This window comes from Artemia sp. Qi Xiang Cuo, chromosome 13 (assembly GCF_049724085.1).
Source record: "Artemia sp. Qi Xiang Cuo chromosome 13, ASM4972408v1, whole genome shotgun sequence".
Taxonomy (NCBI): Eukaryota; Metazoa; Arthropoda; class Branchiopoda; order Anostraca; family Artemiidae; genus Artemia; species Artemia sp. Qi Xiang Cuo.
Genome location: NC_142806.1, coordinates 33,099,021 through 33,118,786, shown reverse-complemented (window position 1 = coordinate 33,118,786; position 19,766 = coordinate 33,099,021). Strand labels below are relative to the sequence as shown.

At 33.8% G+C, this 19,766-nt stretch overlaps 1 protein-coding gene across 4 annotated transcripts in view; it reads right to left on the bottom strand.

The window, feature by feature from the left end:
• LOC148945209 (cadherin-99C-like) overlaps positions 1-19,766 on the bottom strand; it is an 80,189-nt gene that overhangs the window by 28,725 nt on the left and 31,698 nt on the right. For all 4 annotated transcript variants that reach the window (XM_089099229.1, XM_089099230.1, XM_089099227.1 and 1 more), the window contains exons 6-12: positions 18,813-18,986; positions 15,263-15,475; positions 12,338-12,580; positions 10,771-11,014; positions 10,081-10,232; positions 7,988-8,128; positions 1,417-1,641 (exon numbers count right to left, since the gene is read on the bottom strand). In XM_089099229.1, the coding sequence (XP_088955355.1) occupies positions 1,417-1,641; positions 7,988-8,128; positions 10,081-10,232; positions 10,771-11,014; positions 12,338-12,580; positions 15,263-15,475; positions 18,813-18,986 (1,392 nt within the window). The remainder of the gene's footprint in view (positions 1-1,416; positions 1,642-7,987; positions 8,129-10,080; positions 10,233-10,770; positions 11,015-12,337; positions 12,581-15,262; positions 15,476-18,812; positions 18,987-19,766) is intronic.

The following is a 19,766-nucleotide window of genomic DNA, read 5'->3' as shown; positions in this document are numbered from 1 at the left end:
TCATACGAGACAGAGGCTTTGAACAAAATTATAAATTAATAATTTTTATATTTTTTTTTCATAAATTACCAAAAATTGCGATCCAGTCGTTTAAATTGGAATACCGTCAGAACAAATAAAAATAAGTAAAGTTCATATACTCCAAAATGTTTCCCACGAATCAATAGGGAGGTCGCACAAAGCTGAATTGGAACTTTCTTACTAGACACCTATTTATTTGAAAGCAAAATTATTTTTTGAAAAATATTAGTTTCTAGAGGATATTGGATCCTTTGAATCTTTTTACACGATCCAGTCGTGTAAATTGGAATACAGGCAGAAAAAAAAATGTACACTCCAAAATTTTCCCATGAATCAACAGGGGGTTGCACAAAGCTGGCTTGAAACTTTCTTACTAGACTCCTATTTATTTGAAAACATAAATATTTTTTTTAAATATTAGTTTCTAGAGGATATTGGATCCTTTGAATCCTTTTACACGATCCAGTCGTGTACATTGGAATACAGCCAGAACAAAAAAAAAAAAAAAAAAAAAAAAAAAAAAAAAAAAAAAAGTTTGTACACTCCAAAATTTACCCATGAATCAACAGGGGGTCGCACAAAGGTGGCTTGAAACTTTCTTACTAGAATACTATTTATTTGAAAACAAATATTTTTTGAAAAATATTAGTTTCTAGAGGATATTGGATCCTTTGAATCCTTTTACACTATCCAGTCGTATAAATTGGAATACAGCCAGAAAAAAAAATGTACAGTCCAAAATTTTCCCATGAATCAACAGGGGGGTTGCACAAAGCTGGCTTGAAACTTTCTTACTAGACTCCTATTTATTTGAAAACATAAATATTTTTTGAAAAATATTAGTTTCTAGAGGACATTGGATCCTTTGAATCCTTTTACACGATCCAGTCGTGTAAATTGGAATACAGCCACAAAAAAAAAGTTTATATACTCCAAAATTTCCCCATGAATCAAGAGGGTGGTCGCACAAAGCTGGCTTGAAACTTTCTTACTAGACTCCTATTTATTTGAAAACATAAATATTTTTTGAAAAATATTAGTTTCTAGAGGACATTGGATCCTTTGAATCCTTTTACACGATCCAGTCGTGTAAATTGGAATACAGCCACAAAAAAAAAGTTTATATACTCCAAAATGTCCCCATGAATCAAGAGGGTGGTCGCACAAAGCTGGCTTGAAACTTTCTTACTAGACTCCTCTTTATTTGAAAACATAAATATTTTTTGAAAAATATTAGTTTCTAGAGGATATTGGATCCTTTGATTTTTAGAAACCCCAGATAGTGAACACAAGAAGAACAGATTTTATATTTTGGATATGTTTGCTAAATATATTGGCTGAAGACATCTGTTTAGCAAACAATCTAATAGTTAAATAAAAGAAGAAAGGTCTTACATAGACTGTTATTGGGGTTTCATGGAATCCCATGCTGGAGCCAGGATTATCTCTAGCATATGCAGTAAATTTACGTGGAAGAGAATCTGCAGTGATATTTCCAATTGAAGTCTTTAAAGATATTATTCCAGACTTGGAATCCAATTCAAGGAGATTTGTTTTGCTATCATTGTTGCTAAAGTAGTAGTTTATTTCCCCAAATTTTCCGCTATCCTCATCACGGGCCTAAAAAGCAGAATAAGATTTTAATAAGGACACACAAGATATAGGCTTATCATTGCAAACCATACGTTGTTCCATAAAACCATATTTTTCAGAAAGATTGTTTAAAAAGATGATTAAAAGATCAAACTAGCTGACATCGCCCTAAGCATGTGATAAGGGAACAAATGACCAAAACAGTAGTTTAAGCTATACATCATTTCTTGTTTCTTTTTCAAGCTGAATTGATTGAAGAAGTTTATTTGTCTATGTTTCAAAAGGAAAAAAAAACAGCTATTTATTAAGCATCATATAGCACATTTTTTTTACTTGTTTCTTCTTTTCCATTGTTTTTCAACTTCTTCAGCCTTTGTCACCTTCGCCTTGAAAAAAAATACACCAAAACTGGTTCAGTCTTAATAAGTGGTAAATTATAATTGAGAAAGTCAATGACAAAACAGTTTTCTTATGCTTCTATAGTATTTAAATATTTTATTGCACGGCCAGGACGAAATCCCCCAAAAATGTTTTGTCGGGGATTTTTACACCTGTGGTTGCTAATATTTATTTTGTAGTATTAGGTCCAAGTTATCGTCCGCACTTTAGTGAGATATATTTAAATTAGTAGACTAGTTTTGTGTTTTCACTGAATGCACTTTAGATTAGATGATTTAATGTTGTAAGAAAAATTCAGAATTAAAATAACTCGAATTATGAAAGTACTTTTGAGACATAAGCTTACATAGCTGAGAGATGAAAAACTGAATACAATAAATTTCTGGCTCTTGGTGGTAGGTGGATGGAGGCATTGAAGAAACAGATATATGTTCCAAAAATATATGTTATTGACTTAATTATTCTTAGCAATAGTTTCCTCGAGTAATAATCCCATCCCTACCCATTAGATAAACTATTATTTTATATACATTGCTTCAATGGATCTCCTGAGTACCTAAATTAACAATCGGCATACTCAATTTTATAAACCTTTAAGGTTCTTGGGTGCCAAAATTAGCAAGTGGCTGCCCCGACTTTAGATCCATAAGAGCCGACCCAGATATCGAAGCACCGATTTTGGTTCTAATCGACCGGTTCTAAGCTTAGGGAAATAAAGTGCTAATGTAAAAACTCAGAGAAAAATCCTGCGCCTAGTAAAAAAGAATCGTAAAAAAAAGAAGAAACAAAAACTGACTAATCAATAAAATTATGCAAAGAATATAAATTCTTTATATAAAACAGATTCATGTCTTGTAGGTTCTCCACTCCAGTCAACTGATTACTTAACATTACTTTGATCACGCACGCTCAAGTAATGATACAAAGTTGAAATATCGACTAGGCTTATTTTCCCTCCAGTAATAATCGATAATTTAAAAACCAACCCTTTCAATACATAATATAGACCTTGAAAGGTATACTACAGCCTCGTTGAATGTGATTTAAAATTAAAACAACTGGATTGATACAAGCATGACGACTATGCGTTGAAACAGACGTGCAAAGAGCACTGAAAGACTCCTATATAATATAAAAAAATTGATAATCATGGCCCTAGGGGACAACCTAGTAATTAACGATCCCTAGCTTATAGCATACGATAATTTAATTACGTGTTAAAAAAATTTGTCAAGTGAGGAGGAATAACCATTTGAAACTGAATCAGGAAAGGTAACTAACATTTCAATTAATCTTAATGATAAAAGTTCGTTGCAAGAAACAATTTGCGACAATTCGGAAAAATGGCCTGAGACCCCCAAATGGTGTCGGATCAAAAGGAAAACTGCAACATTGCATAGCTAAACCCCCACTTAGGAGAACTAGAGTTCTCCATATGGAACAACGAGGAAAATTACTTTTTCACATGGGTGGCAGTTATGAGTCTCCTTTTTTATTTCCTTTTTTTGTTCCTGGTAGAGGGCGCTACAACATCATAGAGAGATGTCGAACGACTCATTTGATAGAAAATGGTTATATCTGACGTTCTCTTGTAAGTAATAAACCATAATACAAAAAATAAGACACAATTTTTGACAAACAACTACATCTTTTTTTTTCAAAAATACATTTCTTTTTCTTGACAAGAAAATAAAATGTATTTAAACAAAAAAAATTCTGGAGTGTGATGTCTTATTTGAGTGACTCTACTGCCAGAATCGCTGTGGTTTCTTCTTTTCTATAGTCAATGAGAAAAAGGCGAAAGATTTTTCCTGTGTATCGTTTACTGTAAAGATCGACAATAAATGACATGGGGGGGGGGCTTAGTGTCAGATTGATTTTTTTTCTTTGGCCACTAATGATAATCTAGCAAAGAAAAAACCACAGGGAATCAGAAAGCTCGATCAGCCAAGTATGACATCAGTAGCGTAGGAAGGGGGCGGTGCGGACCGTCCCGGGTGCCAGCCCTAGAGGGGGCGACAAAAATTTGTCTCAAAGGACTTATGATAGATTAAGGAACGCCGTGAAAAATGTGGGGTAGCAAAGTAACAGTGCAACTTGGCATTTTTCAAAGTTGTTGGCAGATTTTGTCTGAAAATACCATTTTTATACGTAAAAATAATTTTTGCTCAAAGAAAATCTGTCGAAACACAAGTTGTGCAAGACTATATCATGTCATCAAAGATTCTCTTGTGACTCGTGGTAAAGAATTTCATTTGAACACATTTACGCTCATTGTAATTCTGAGAATCGATGCAAAGAGAATTATTTTAGACAGCTGGGCCGTGAATTTAAATTTTATTTTCTTTTGCTATTCTGTTTAATTTTCAAAGTTCTGAAAATATAAGAGAGTTAGATTGAAAAATTATTCCAAAATGAAGAACGGAAATTGACGAACTAAAAATATCGATGTTAGAGTGCATTGACTTTTCAACAAGAAATCAACACGTTTTGCCAAGGCATGGAAGGAATATCACTTCGGTTTGCTATCTTGGAGACCAGGAATTTGCTAAAGAGTTCAGAAACTGAAGTACTAAAATTATTGGGCTGTTAAGTTGAGAATTACGAAGAAATATCTTTAAGTGACTTCTTAAATGAAATCCCACGCCTGAACAGGTTTTTACATGCAGCAAACGTTCCCGAAGAAGTGGCTCTGAAGTGGAGTTCTTTGAGATTACTGCAGTTTATAGTTGAATATGAGCTTCCAGACTCTATTCCTAATCTAACTTTAGCACTAAGTTTTACCTGATATTGTGTGTCTCTGTTGCTTCTATCGAGAGAAGTTTTTATAAACTAGGCTTATTAAAAGTTTTTTTTTTTCAGATCTACTATGAGCCAAGCTCGACTATCGAACTTAGCCATGCTATCTTTTGAAAATAGTGTAGCAAAAAGACAGATTTTGATGAGGCTATTTCTAAGTTTGCAGAAAACAAAGAGAAAGAAGAGGTTCTGACTGAAAACATAGGTTTTAAATACAGTACATTTTGTTAGATTCGTGCAGATAAATATATATATATATATATATATATATATATATATATATATATATATATATATATATATATATATATATATATATATATATATATATATATATATATATATATATATATATATATATATATATATATATATATATATATATATATATATATATATATATATATATATATATATATATATATATATATATACATATCATTCAATCACCAGGGCATTTGAACTCAAAGTACAAAAAAACATGGATAGGCCTATAGTAAAAAACAAAAGCTAGAGCTATTCTTGTCCTTCCTCTTAAAACGTTTATAATAAAAGTCTTGCCGATTTTCGCCTTACTTAATGTTTCGCCTTACTTAAGCCACGAATTAAAATGGTGTTTTTTGATATATCTTGATATGTATAAAAATGTTGAATTTTCCTTAGATTTATGTAAGTTATTTACATTAAAATGTTTACATACCAATGTTATACAGCACCCAATTTACTTTTCCTTTCACTTAATTTAATTTAATTTAAACCCTTCAAATAGTTTTTTTAAATTGTATGTTTCCACCATAAACAAATATGACTCAACAATGTTTAAATGTTTGCTGGGGGAGGGGCCAAGTTGAAATTCCTCCCCGGGTGTCAAAAGACCTTGCTACACCACTGTATGACATCATAAACACAGAGAAGTAACTTTTCAAATAAAACGTGTGTTATATCATCTCTTGTCGAAAGATAGGTGTGTTACATCATCTTGTATATTAAGATTCAGTTTTTGTCAAAAATGTATTTTAATTTTCGAATTATGTTTTGTTACTTACAAAAAGCATGAGGTATAGCAACTTCCTTTCAATTGAGGCGTTCCACATCTCACTACGATTTTTCACACGCCCCACTAGCAGTGACTAAAAAAAGGCGACACATCACTGTATCCCATGTGAAAAATTAATTTTCCTAGATGCTCAAGATGGAGGACTGCAATTCTTCTAAATGCGGTTTTTGTCTATAGTGATTCCAGTGGTGCAGTTTCTATTTCAACCCGACACCATTTTCTGGGCATTTTGGACTATTTTTTACATTATCACAAGCTTGTTTTCGCAATGAACTTTTATCATTAAGATTATTTTCAATTAGGGGCGGATCTAGAGCAAAATCTAGGGGGAGGCCCAATGTGACAAGGGCGTCAATGAGCAGAATCTTGGGGGGGGGGGGGGGTTATGTGACAAAGGTGCCAATAATTGACCAAATTTACAAATTTATTAAAAAAAAAAGAACTAAAAAAGGAAAAAAATAAGGAATTGTTTTTGGCGTCAGAAAAAATCTTGGGGGGGGGGTCCCTGGATCTGCCACTGATTTGAATAATAGTTACAGTTCCTGAATCAGGTTCAAATGTTGATTCTCCTTCACTTGAGTTATTTTAAGAACGTGCTTTAAATTTTCGGGTTTGGTTATTATGGGCTAGGGTTAGGTCTTTCCTAGGTTACCCCTGAAGGAGCAACCATGAGGCGTGTGACATATGTTTATTTAAAGGAACAAATCTACTAGAAGGAATTTATCTAAAGTCAATCAATAGTTTATTGAAAAACAAAGAACGGTGTCATCTATGTACAAAAAATGTGATCAGTGATGAAAATTAGTTGCAATTAAATAAGGAAGTGCCCAGAATTTTGAAAAACCTTAAACTATCAGGGTGCAGGTGGGTCCGAGCGCCCCCCCCCCTCCCACTATCTCGTGTATGCCCAGGGTGGTAAATCACGGGAACTACTTTAAAGGCGATTTGAATTATACAATTTGAATATGATTTGGCGACACCTCACTGTATCCCATGTGAAAAATTAATTTTCCTAGATGCTCGAGATGGAGGACTGCAATTCTTCTAAATGCAGTTTTTATCTATAGTGATTCCAGTGGTGCAGTTCCTATTTCAACCCGACACCATTTTCTGGGCATTTTGGGCTATTTTTTACATTATCACAAGCTTGTTTTCGCAATGAACTTTTATCATTAAGATTATTTTGAATCATGGGGCGGATCTAGAGCAAAATCTAAGGGGAGGCCCAATGTGACAAGGGCGCCAATGAGCAGAATCTTGGGGGGCGGGGTAATGAGACAAAGGTACCAATAATTGACCAAATTGACAAATTTATTCTAAAAAAAAAGAACTAAAAAAGGAAAAAAATAAGGAATCGTTTTTGGCGTCAGAAAAAATCTTGGGGGGGAGGGGGGTCCCTGGATCTGCCACTGACTTGAATAATAGTTACAGTTCCTGAATCAGGTTCAAATGTTGATTCTCCCTCACTTGAGTTATTGCAAGAACGTGCTTTAAATTTTCGGGTTTGGTTATTATGGGCTAGGGTTAGGTCTTTCCTAGGTTACCCCTGAAGGAGCAACCATGAGGCGTGTGACATATGTTTATTTAAAGGAACAAATCTACTAGAAGGAATTTATCTAAAGTCAATCAATAGTTTATTGAAAAACAAAGAACGATGTGGCCTCTATGTACAAAAAATGTGATCAGTGATGAAAATCAGTTGCAATTAAATAAGGAAGTGCCCAGAATTTTGAAAAACCTTAAACTATCAGAGTGCAGGTGGGTCCGAGCCCCCCCCCCCCCACTATCTCGTGTATACCCAGGGTGGTAAATCACGGGAACTACTTTAAAGGCGATTTGAATTATACAATTTGAATATGATTTGATTATGAATAAAGATTCAGTAATTTTGAACAAACCTCAACAAGCATAATCAGACCAATACTCTTAATTCATGTGTGTTTTTACGAATTGAATGTATTTGTTGCATACAGGAAACAACTTTTTAAATTCTTTTTATGGTACAAAAAAAAAAAATGCACCAGTGTCAATAGTTTATCGTGTTTTAAAAGTACTAGAGCGCTTTTTGATTTCAACAAAAGAACCATTAAAGAGAAATTACAGAATCAAAATACATACTGTAACCATCATAATTTGAGCTCCAGGCCTCCAGTTCGGCAAAATGGCGCCCCAGTATTTCCCGTACGTATACTTTCCTTCAGGCAGTGAGAAGATAAATACAGGTGCATTATCATTTACATCAACAACAGAGACATCAATCTAGAAGAAAGGAGAACACATTAAATATAACAAAAATGAAGTCTCAAAAACTGTGACATAAGCCACCTACCATTACACTATAAAAAATACTCATCGTGGAAAAAACAACGTGGAAAAATGTATAGAAAAAAACAAAATTCAAAGATCTCAGTATATTTTTCCTGTTCTCTAGTTGAGATTGGCTCCTACAAATATATCTTGACCCAGAGGTAGGAGTTGGGGATTAGAAATCTGGGCTCAGAATTAATAGCAAAAATGAATATTGGATTGCTAATTATGCCATTTGAGAAACACCAATGACTCATCTTATTTGAAACATTTTGGGCACAAGGAGTGGCAGAGCCGAAGCTGGGGGCAGGTTAGAATCATCAGCAAATAGAGCAAGATGAATTCCAGAGCATAGACTATCAACTAGATCATTTAGGGCAGGAAATGTAGAAGGCTAAAAACCGAGTCCTGCAGTAACCGTTTTTTATTAATGAAGGTTAAATAAAACCACCATTTTCAATGATTTCGCTCTGGCAATGGTCACTGAGAAACGAATGAAACCAGTTGAGGGCAATGCAATCCGAATGATAACAATTTTTTAGGAAGTTTTCGCAATCGACTACCACAAATTCTTTTGAAAGGTCAGAGAAGAGGATTGGGACACACAGGCTCTTAGGAATTCCTACGAAAATAAACTCAGTACTATCAATAATAACATGCAGGGTAGAGACAAAGGTACAAAAACACTACATGTGAGGACGTGCACTTTACTTGAATTACTCGATTTAAGTCCTATCCGTCCTTGAAGGTGGTTTAAGGGCCACTTATTTCACCAGTCTATTGATGTAACTCCTGTACGAACTTCTATCCTCTGCCAGGCGGAGAAGGTGCGGTAAGTTAAATGACGAGAGGTTGTACTTCCGTCTCTTGGGGGGGGGATTCTAAGTCGAGAGAGCTATCTATGCTACTGCAGTTTTATTCTGTCGAGGATGTTTAGTTTTACATTGAGATTATGGAGAAGGTTGGTGTTTGAGATTCTTTCATCATAAGTGATACCAGTAACAAGTCGCAAATATTTTACTTCAAAGGCAGCAATACGATACTGATCATCTGTTTCTAGAGTCCAAGATTCACTAGCATAAATGGTGATAGAGGTGATAAGCGAGTAGAATAGCGTCACTTTAAGCGTTTATCATAAGTTCTTGTTCCTCCAAATGGACATCAGACTTTTAAGTTGGAGTTCACAAGTGCCAGCCGTCTCTAGATACCTTTGGAGTGGTTAATGTCGTAACCACTGTGTATATATATACACAGAAATAAAGAGAAAAATTTCATTTAGAACGGAATTTCACAAGCAATAAGGATTGACGAAGTTGTTAGCAGACCTTATTGAGATTCACTCCCGTGACAAGCAAATCGAAAGAAAGAATTATAAGACTCCAACAAGCTAGCGATCATCCTTGCAGGCGTTGAGAGGTGGAAGGTTGATTGGGAAAGAGCTATTGAAGACGTTAGGAGCCTCAGACGACTTGACTAGTTTTCAGTCAGAATCTCAGAAAAAAGGAATGTAAGACATTTAATTACCTCTCTACGAAGGGCAGAAATGATTATACCCCATACTTTAGCAAACTACACTTAAAACTTCTAATCTGGCGAACCAGTTACAGTTTTGCTGTTTTGCTTGAGTACATTCTCTTATTTCTTACAACCTATCCAATCTGTCTCATTACTTAGACGAGCCTTTTCATAAATGAGAAATATTATTTGGGAACGCTTAACAACATTAAGGAATATACAAGGCTACTATGGAATAAGGTTGTTTTTCAACTGATAAAGAGAGAACTGTCGATTAATAAGCGGGTTCAGATTAATTAGGGGTTAATTTGGATTAAGGGAATAAAAGTGGATTCATATACATCCAAATTGCTGATAACAAACCAGAATGAAATAATACCAAAATTTACCCGAGCGGTTGTTCTGCCTCTTCCGACCAAGCCAAACGATGTTGACAATCTTATAATAACGGTATAAGCAATTTTCTGTTCATGATCAAGGCCGGGTCTAGAAAGTCTAAGCTCACAATTTCCTTCAAAGTTTGTTTTAGCATAAAATAGACCTGAAAAGAAAAAAAACGATTTAGTAATAGTTAGCACAGACGATGGACAAAGTTACAATACAAGTTCTTTCTGACATGGCTAGGAAAATAAGAGAAAAAATTGGAAGGCGATTGTGCATTAGCCTTTTGTCTATAAATATCTTATTTATATAGGTTTATTATATTGAAGATATCCTGGGTTTTGAAATCTATACTTCTAAGAAAGTCAAATTTTTCCATGAATAAAAAGTCACTGACTCTTTTCTTTTAAGCCATTTTCTTCGTAATGGGATTTTAAATTCAGTTGAAACATACACAATATTTTATAAAAAACTTTCACTGTAAGCATAGGTGTAGCTGATTCTAGCTCTCTCTCTCTCCTTCAAAAGGAAAAATAAACAGCGCTTGGCATTTTCCAGTATTATTAGGAATTTTTTTTCCTAAGCTGAGTGAGCCCTAATTGAACTATTGTGATTTCTACTATCTTTGTTACGGCCTTAAATTTTTATAAAATACATTTAACTTACAAGATTTAACTAAAATTTAGAAAAGTTCAAACCTTCAGAATTCCCCTCTATCACTTCACAAGAAACCTGAGACACCTCGGAAGGCTTGTTGGTAACCACCAAAGTTCTGATTAAAGTATTAGCTTCTGCGTCTTCTAATATTGAAGCAGAATGGATAGTCTCTGCAAAGCCCATCCCAGCTTCTGGGCTGACTGTCCCAATGTGATCAACTATAACTGCAATAGAAGCTGTTGACGACATCTGCGGATCACCCATATCATAAGCCTTCACTTCTATCTGAAACGAGATATATGTTAAAGTTCTTTTACCTCACTTGAGTGACTTGCCCACTGCTATGGCATGGACTTCGTCGCAGCTGTAGTCAGTGAAAGGCTAAAAAAAGACCAAGAACGGAAATAAGATCACTACGAAAGAAGGAAAAATATATAAAAATGCATGGAAAAAAAATGAAACGAAAAAAATCAAGTAGTAAAATCCTTTAACGAATAGAAGATATTCAAATACATTAAGTTAAAAAAAATTATAACCACAAGTAAAAATGAAGAATTCAAAGAGCAACTCGCTTGAAATTTCAATCGATTTCAACATACTTAATTTCAATTTTATTGTAACGTCCGGCCAGTATTAACTTAATTTTTTTTTTTTTAGCAGTAATTATGCCTACAAGCACAAGACCTACGAGGTATTCTTCTGCAATAAACTTTAAATGAGATAAATACAAAATGAAGGGGCTTACGCATAGTCACATGCGTCTGATACTGTAATAAATAAAACAACAAACAAAAAAGAGGAATAAGGAAATATAGAAATATAAAAAAAGAAAAGTTCAAGATAAGAGTGTTTTTCAACTTTGTTTAACAATATTAATATTTTTTGATAGTTTGAGGTCTGAATTCCATAGACAAGAACCAGGTTGAGAAACAGGTTGAGAAGCCAAATTGAGAAACAGGTTTTAATATTCAGACGGAACCCAATTATGATCTGTTCAAGGTTGTAAATAGATTTACGGTAATCGCGGTGAAAAGATGAGTAACTAAACAAATTATGAGACAAAACTGACGGTTTATTATTTTAAAATAAAACAAAAACAAGCTCGATTCAAACCTCATCAAGTTAAGTAAACTTTAATAAGTTCGCCTGCTCCAAAAGATTTTAAGAAAAATAATTTTATAAGTAAATACATTTCATAGCTCTATTCTGTGGAGTCTAGACAGTTTTTATTAGCAAGTAGAACGTATATCCCCACACCGAAATATAGTAGGAAATATTTGTGTTTATAAGGAAAAAACAGCGTTCTTTAAATATTATATGAAAAAATGCTGACAATATACTCTTTAAAAGAATAATTTTTACTTAAAATGATCCCAAAAGATTTAGCTAAAATTTTCTATCAAATTTGACACATATACAAAATCAAAGATTCTTTTACGCATAACGAGTCGTTATTGGACGAAAAAAATTGTCTCACCAATTCATATCCTCTCTGTAACTTAAGTAAAATTCTCTTAATCTATCAGTAAGATTAAATTTTAAACCCTCTGACTGCCTGTCAGATTGTTTAGAATGAAGGGTATGCACGCGATCTAAAATTATACATACAACATATTCTGTATCTTGTCTCTTGTTTAAATCTTCTGCAACCTGAATGACTCCTCTGATTTCGTCAATTGAGAATACTTGCTTACTAGAGCCTAATACCTCATATCTGACAACGTTGGCAGGGGCGTATGAATCAGCATCTTTGGCCACCACGGTTGACACAACATGTCCCACAGGGACAGTTGAAGGTAAGCGAATAGGACGTGGAATGTTTACAAAAACAGGGGCATTATCATTGCGATCCTAAAATGAAATATGATTAACTTAAACAGTCTGATTAATTAATATGCTCTTTGCACATAATTAGCAGAGTTGAAGGCTTTTCTTTTACTTAGTACCGTATCTCATTATAAGGAAAGATGAAATATATTATTTTTGCAGGTATATTTTAGGCGTTAAACTTTGTTATACAATCTTACACAACAAATTAAATTTACAGGAAAAGATACGGTAAGTACTATAAGCCTTTATCATTTGAAGGATAACTGAGAAATCTGTCTGGAGGTCTAAGTTCTGAATCCATTTTAAGGCTCTACAGTTGGACCCAAGAATGCTTCCACTATAACTATAAATTTGTCGGTTGTAAAACGGGCCAAGCAAAGAAGCTTATCAGTTTGTTCACCCGTTCCATCACCTACTTTCATAGAATCCTTACCAGCATATTTTTACTATATTTTTACTCAATGATAGCGCAGAGTGTAATCCCCAACAAGTGAAAGCACATACCATTGTGTTAATTCCTATCAGAGACACAAAGAAACAATATAAAGTGCTTCATTTCTTGTATTTTGAATTCTTTTCTCTCGTCTGGATTTCAAGTTTTAAAGCTTGTTTACTATGTCTATCACCAACATTACAATTATCTATTATTCCCACATTACAATTAAATTATCTATAATAATTGCGAAGAGCGCTCTCTTACGATAGCAACTTTAAGGTCTGCCTCTTCAATTTGACTCTTTACAGACTGTCTCTTTCTCTTTCCTAAAACCACCTTGGCAACATGTTTTAGTAGAAAATACATGTATTTCTGGAAAACTATATTTTTACTCAATGATAGCACAGAGTGTAAACCCCAACAAATGAAAGCACACACCATGGTGTTAATTCCCATCAGGGACACAAAGAAACAATATAAAGTGTTTCATTTCTTCAATTAGTAAGAAAATGATGTAGCTAATTCATTTTCAGGTTACCAGATTCATGCTTTACCTCAACAATGGCTTTTCTGAGTATGAAGCTCATTCCGTGCGTTTTTCGTAAGATTTTGTCTGGTACCATGTGTGTCTAATTAGAGGCACATCTTTCACTATAATTCTATTCATTATTATGAACGCTAATATCATTTTAATGATCCAGGAAAAAAAAATTCTGGGAAGATTGATAGCAACTAATTTCAGTAGCAAAAAAAATGGTTGCTATCACCTCCAAAAACCTTAGTGCACAAATAACCAACATGTACAGTTGATGAATAACTATAAATGACAATCTGCAAATGACAATCTATCCTTTAGAATTTTTAAAGCCCACTTACATCTAAGTTGGTCTACCCTCACTTATCTTTGTGGTAATTTCTGTTTTTTTTTAAGTTAAACTTAATTATTCAGTTAAATTTCACTTATTTCTGCTAGTTTTAGGTTTTAATGTTGCTCTCCATTTTCTTTGTTTTTATTGAACTTTTTTTTAACAGTTCAAATGAAAGAATCATAATCCTTTGCTAGAAACTAAAGGACATACCGTAAACTTTTCATTTTCTTCAACTGAGCAAAACAAAGGCTTCATGCGTTTCACAGTAACATATTTTTAACAGAAAAAAAACTGAAAAATTACAGGGTGTGGCTAAATAATTTGTTTTTATTTTGGTGCATATAATTTACAAATTATTTATAGTAGTTTTTATCTAGGAGTGTATTTCTTCCGAATTATTGCCAATCTCTCCCCAAGCATTTATAAAGTAAAGACACACACATCTAGGGATGTGCCCATTTGATGTAGGTAAAACACTTTGAAATTTAGGGATCTTAGGAATACAATAGCCCATTTTTGTAAGAAGTATCATACGTACTTTTTTGTCGTCCGTATGGTTTGTCGTATTCACATGACACTTACAGTTGCAGAAATTTTTAACCAGTAGGCTACTAGGGGCCGGTACGTAGTTTGGATTGATCATATGATCATAAAAGTTTTTCTTGAAAAAAATTCATTTATTTTCTACATCATAAGAGCTCAAATTGACCGCAAAATATGCAGATTTCCGGTGATTTTCTATTTCATTAATTTAGTTTTTACTTTATAGATCTCCTCTTTCTTCAAGGTTCCTCTTAAGTATGTGACATCTTGTCTTAGGTTTTTTGTTTTCCGTTTTTCTTCACATACATGGTGATGTTCCTGCGAGTACTAGTCCAGTTCTCGTCATTGAACATTTTAGCTATCATCTTCGTAATTTTTGAAGTATTCGAATTCCATTCACGCCGTCTGTCAGATTGGACTTCCGCCCCGTAACTGCATCTTATTCTGTCTGAATCAGCTAAAAAAAATATAGTTTGTGGGGTGCCTTCAGAAAAATCGTAAAAATTTTTGATTTTTAGATATATTTTTTTTTTTTTATTTGACCATTCGTTCTGGCTTATTTTTCGTCGGGTAATCAGTGGTGGGCCAATGTTTGAGAGTTTATCAGCTTTTTTAAGCGTTGTTGTTTTTTTTTGTTTTTTTTTTCTTTCTCTCTGCATTCCCATCCATAGTTGCTTGCGAAGAAAATAATACGATGTAATTTGTCTACTATTATTAAATATATCGCTGAATTAGTTGTAGTTGAATAAGCCTGTCTATACATCTATGTATCCTATATTGGTTAGTTTAAGTCAACATTCCTTGGATTTATGTCAATAGATAAAACAAAAGAACAAAGCAAAACTAGACACAAACCTGGACATAAATTAGAACTTTAGTTGTTGCCTCAGCATCCGAAATTGCTTCATTTTCTCTAGTACCAATGATCAACACATGCTGTTTATTCTCCTCAAAATCAAGACCTTCTTTGGTCCTAATGGTTCCTGTTAGTTGGTCTATTGTGAATTTGTCAACAGGCCCTTGTCGAATAACATAAGTTGGAAAATTTTTTGGATCGTTGCTTATCGCCTAAAAAGATTTGAAAAGAAAAAAATTACACATATTACTACTGAGGTCACTTAAGAATTTAGGGCAGATTTAGAAGGGTTTAAATCAAAGAATGGATGATACGGTTACAAGCAGCCTCTGAGCTTGTATGTATAATTTCTGACCTTAGTTGTTAAGGGTCGAACGTCCAAACTGTCACATGAATCCGTAAATCAAAAGTCAATGCAACTCTCCAAAATACAAAATGACTCTGCTCATATATTCTGCATCCCTGCACTGGCACCTACGAGAAGGTAGTCTTTGTCCCGTACTCCCCTTTTCCCTGAAATACCATGACTTCTAATTTCACCTCCTAATTTTAAATGTATATTCGGTAATTCATATATTTTTGTCGTTCATTTACTTTGCACTCCCCCTTGAAACAAATTTATGTGGATGTGCCAGTCTTTGAAGTGAATTGCTGTCATCGACAACAGCTGTTAACCTAGATTTGCTTGATTAGCTGAATGTGAAGACATCAATATTGGTAATGTGATTGGCAACATATTGGTACTAGAAATATACCAATCATTTGAATCTATGAAACATGGTGCTTTATTGTCCTTAACATAGTGGAAAGGATTTTTCTGTTCTTAATTTCCGTACCGTTATACATAAACCTACTCAGTCCACTTTTTTCAAATTTTACAGTAGAGAAGAAATACACATTAAAAAACTCCTGAAAATCGGAATATGCTTAAAGGTGACTTCAAAATAATTATCTAGGCAAACTTTGCCTGCTTTTTCCATTGGCAATGTTGTAATTAGTCTATTGCTTATAGTTTTTTTTTTTGGGAAATGGAGTGAACACAATTAAGCATAGTACGAATTTGCCAGAAATAGAAAAAATAGATCGCACAAACGTGTTCAGTCCGCCAAACTCTTATCGGTTTTGATAAACAAAAGTAAAGCCTTGGCAAGAGCCAAATCAGACTAATGGACTAATAACTTGCCGAATATACCAATCGACGCAGAAAAATGATTCTAGATGGCACTCAAAGCTTCATTTCACGAAAAGGGGACTGAACACGTTTATGAATAATAGCACGGATTTTATGAACGGTGTTTTTTTGTTCTTATTTGTGAATTACATGCCGTCTAAATTTGTATATAGGTCTCAGCTTTACAATTCGAATCTTTTTTATATGTAAAATAATAATTCTAACCCGTTGAAAAATTTGGGCAAAGTGACCTTCAAAGATGGAGTTTACCATTGATATATACAGTTCAGTCAATTATTATTTCAACACTTTCTTGATGTCTTGATTCAGAAGCTGATTTTCTTACCGTGAACAAGCTTTCTAATATCGAACAAAAAGTCTAAAAAAAATTTTTTTTAAGTATAGGAGGGATTTCATCTTTGTGGAACACCTTTGTGAGTGTCGAGAAAAAAGCACCACTCCTGGGATTGTCCGTTCTGGGATTTAAGGTTGAGGTAGAATAATCTAGGCAAAAACACGCATTCCAAAACACGTATACAATTAGACACTTGTAAAAACGGTTTTGTTGGGTCATCTCTTCTTTGTTCTCTTGCTACTGTGTTGCAGGAGCAAGACTTTGGTTTTATCTTGTTGTTTTATTATTTTTATTTGGTTTCTTTTTATTATGCCTTGATTTTTATATCTAACTGATTTCAATTATTAAAAAAAGAATAGTGTAAAGATCCAAGGTCTGCAGTTTTTCAGGAAACCTCAGACCGGATTGATGAATATTACAATGCATTTTGAAAGTTTTGCATAAATCTTTCAGTGTAATCTCTAAGCTTTCAGTGTGCGAGCTTAAGTGGAGTTCCAATTGTTCATATTGAAGAAGACTATCTGAAATTTTTCACTTCTTTGGGCCGTCTTTCTGCTTCCTTATGAAAAGATACGTCCTGTTGACAAGCAGACAGACACTCCATAGGAATACGATAATATTTATTAGCTAAAATTTATAGTTTGCTTTACAGTTTAAAGTATTATTTTCTTTATTATTTTACGTTTATTTTCCGTAATTAAATATCTCTTTAAATGCATGTAGTGCTACCGCTACTGCTGACAAATCATTCCAGCACAAAGCAACTTTTGCTTCTTCTCTAATCATTTTATTGAGAGCTCCCCTCTTGGTTCTTGAATTCATAATTTCTTCAAATCTACATATATATATATATATATATATATATATATATATATATATATATATATATATATATATATATATATATATATATATATATATATATATATATATATACCAACAACAACTCACCGCAGACCCAAGCCGCCTGAGGCAAACACAGCCACGCACGCTCCTCCTCCATCCCAAAACATTCAACCCATTCTCTTTACAACGTCCCAAGACATTCAAATTTCCTATAAGCCTTTCCTTACTACATCCTCCCACCCCAATCAGGGACTACCTGCTTTTCATTTGAGCCTAAATGGTTGACGAGCAAAGACGATCTTTGGTAATCTGTCATCCTTCATCCGCCGAACATACCCTAGCCATCTCAACCTTTCTCTCATCATAGCCCTAGAAAGCGGGATTGAACCACATTATTCGTAGAGCTTACTGTTTGAAATACGGTTAGTCAGTTGGATACCCTAAACAATCCGTAGACAATTTATGTGGAAAAGTTCTAGTAAATTTTCCTCCGTATTTCGGAACAAACACACTTCAGAGCCACATTTGACCACTATCAGCACTGTAGCTTCCAAATATTAATCTTGGTTAGCAGACTTGTATTCGTATTCTTCCAAACATTTCTCAACTATGAAAAAATACCCTGTCCTTCGGTTATTCTGCTTTCAACATCTTCACTGCATCCACCGTTTTTACTAATAATACTACCTAAGCAAGTGAAGCTGTCCACCTGATCAATCTTTTGGGTACCCAAAATCACTTCTTCACCTTCACTTACTCCCAGTCTCAGTGACTTAATCTTCTTAATATTAATTTTTAAACCTATTCTTGCGCAATGAACTCTCGGGATCTCCAAAAATGCATTCGTTTCACAGACAATTTCGTCTAGAATGCTCAAATCCTCAGCCTCAAATCTAATCTTAGTCTAGGAGAGTTTTACTTCCCAATTTGATTCCGTGTTCTCCCATAGCCTTTGCTGCGTTGCTTAGGAAAAAGTCCAGCAAAATAATGGTATAAATGGGACATATATATAAAGACAAATGCACTTTACACAACACAATATACGATATTAAATGGTGGAAACTTCCTTCCCTATAACACTGAATATGTGCAAATTAATAACGATTTTTCCACGTTCCGATTTTATATTTATTTTGCCACCTGTAGCATAATACCCGGTTAGAATAACTGCCCTTACCTCTACAGTGACAATCGGATAATTTGCTTCATTTTCAGGCACATCCGCTTCGTAAAAAGACTCGGTAAAAACAGGTAAAATGTCGTTTGTATCTTCAACTAGGATAGTGACCAGTGATGTAGAGAATAATGGTGGAAGACCATTATCAGTTGCTATTACTTCTAAAATGATCTCCTAAAATGACCAAAACCATATTTTGTTTATATTCTTAACTAGCACTTTACTGAAAACTGAGCTTACTTGAGCTTTTAGAAAATTATAATGCACGCTAAAATTTGCCAATTTCATGGTCGGTGATGACCTTTAAGAGACTTATAAATTAGTCTTTTATTTTTTGCAGTTTACTCGCGAAATTTTCTGCTCTAAAGTGAACATCCAGTTTTTTTTTTATTATTTAGTTTCATGGTGTCAAGAAAGCGCTAGATTTTAGTATCCTACAGACGTTAGAATATGTCAGGAATTAATTTATTTGGAGAAGTTATGTAGATATATCATGCGTAATCTGCCAAGCATTAATTTTTGTTTGTTCTAAATTCCAACTACGCTCTTTACTTCCCCAAGAAATACTTTGTTTTTTAAATTCATTTTTGCTCGCTTTCCTAATTTTTAAACACACACAATAAGTTTTACAAAAAGATCTTTGTTTAACTTAGACGATGAAAATAAAAAATGAGCACTACTTAGAAAAAAAAGACATTAAATATAGATCTTACTTCCTAACTTCCTTAAAGTTCCCCACAAGATATGCGCAACTTTGTAACATAGCTAAAAAGCCCGAGGGATATGCCATCACTATTCTCTTTGTCAATTTGCATGGAAAATTTAATTATTTTCATAATAATGAATAAATGACAATTTTTTTTTTTTTAAACACGATTTTTAGTCTTCGCTCATCAAGGGGTCTAGAAGGGGAAGTATACAAGAGGGGATTGTGAGCCTCCAGTGAATGACTTT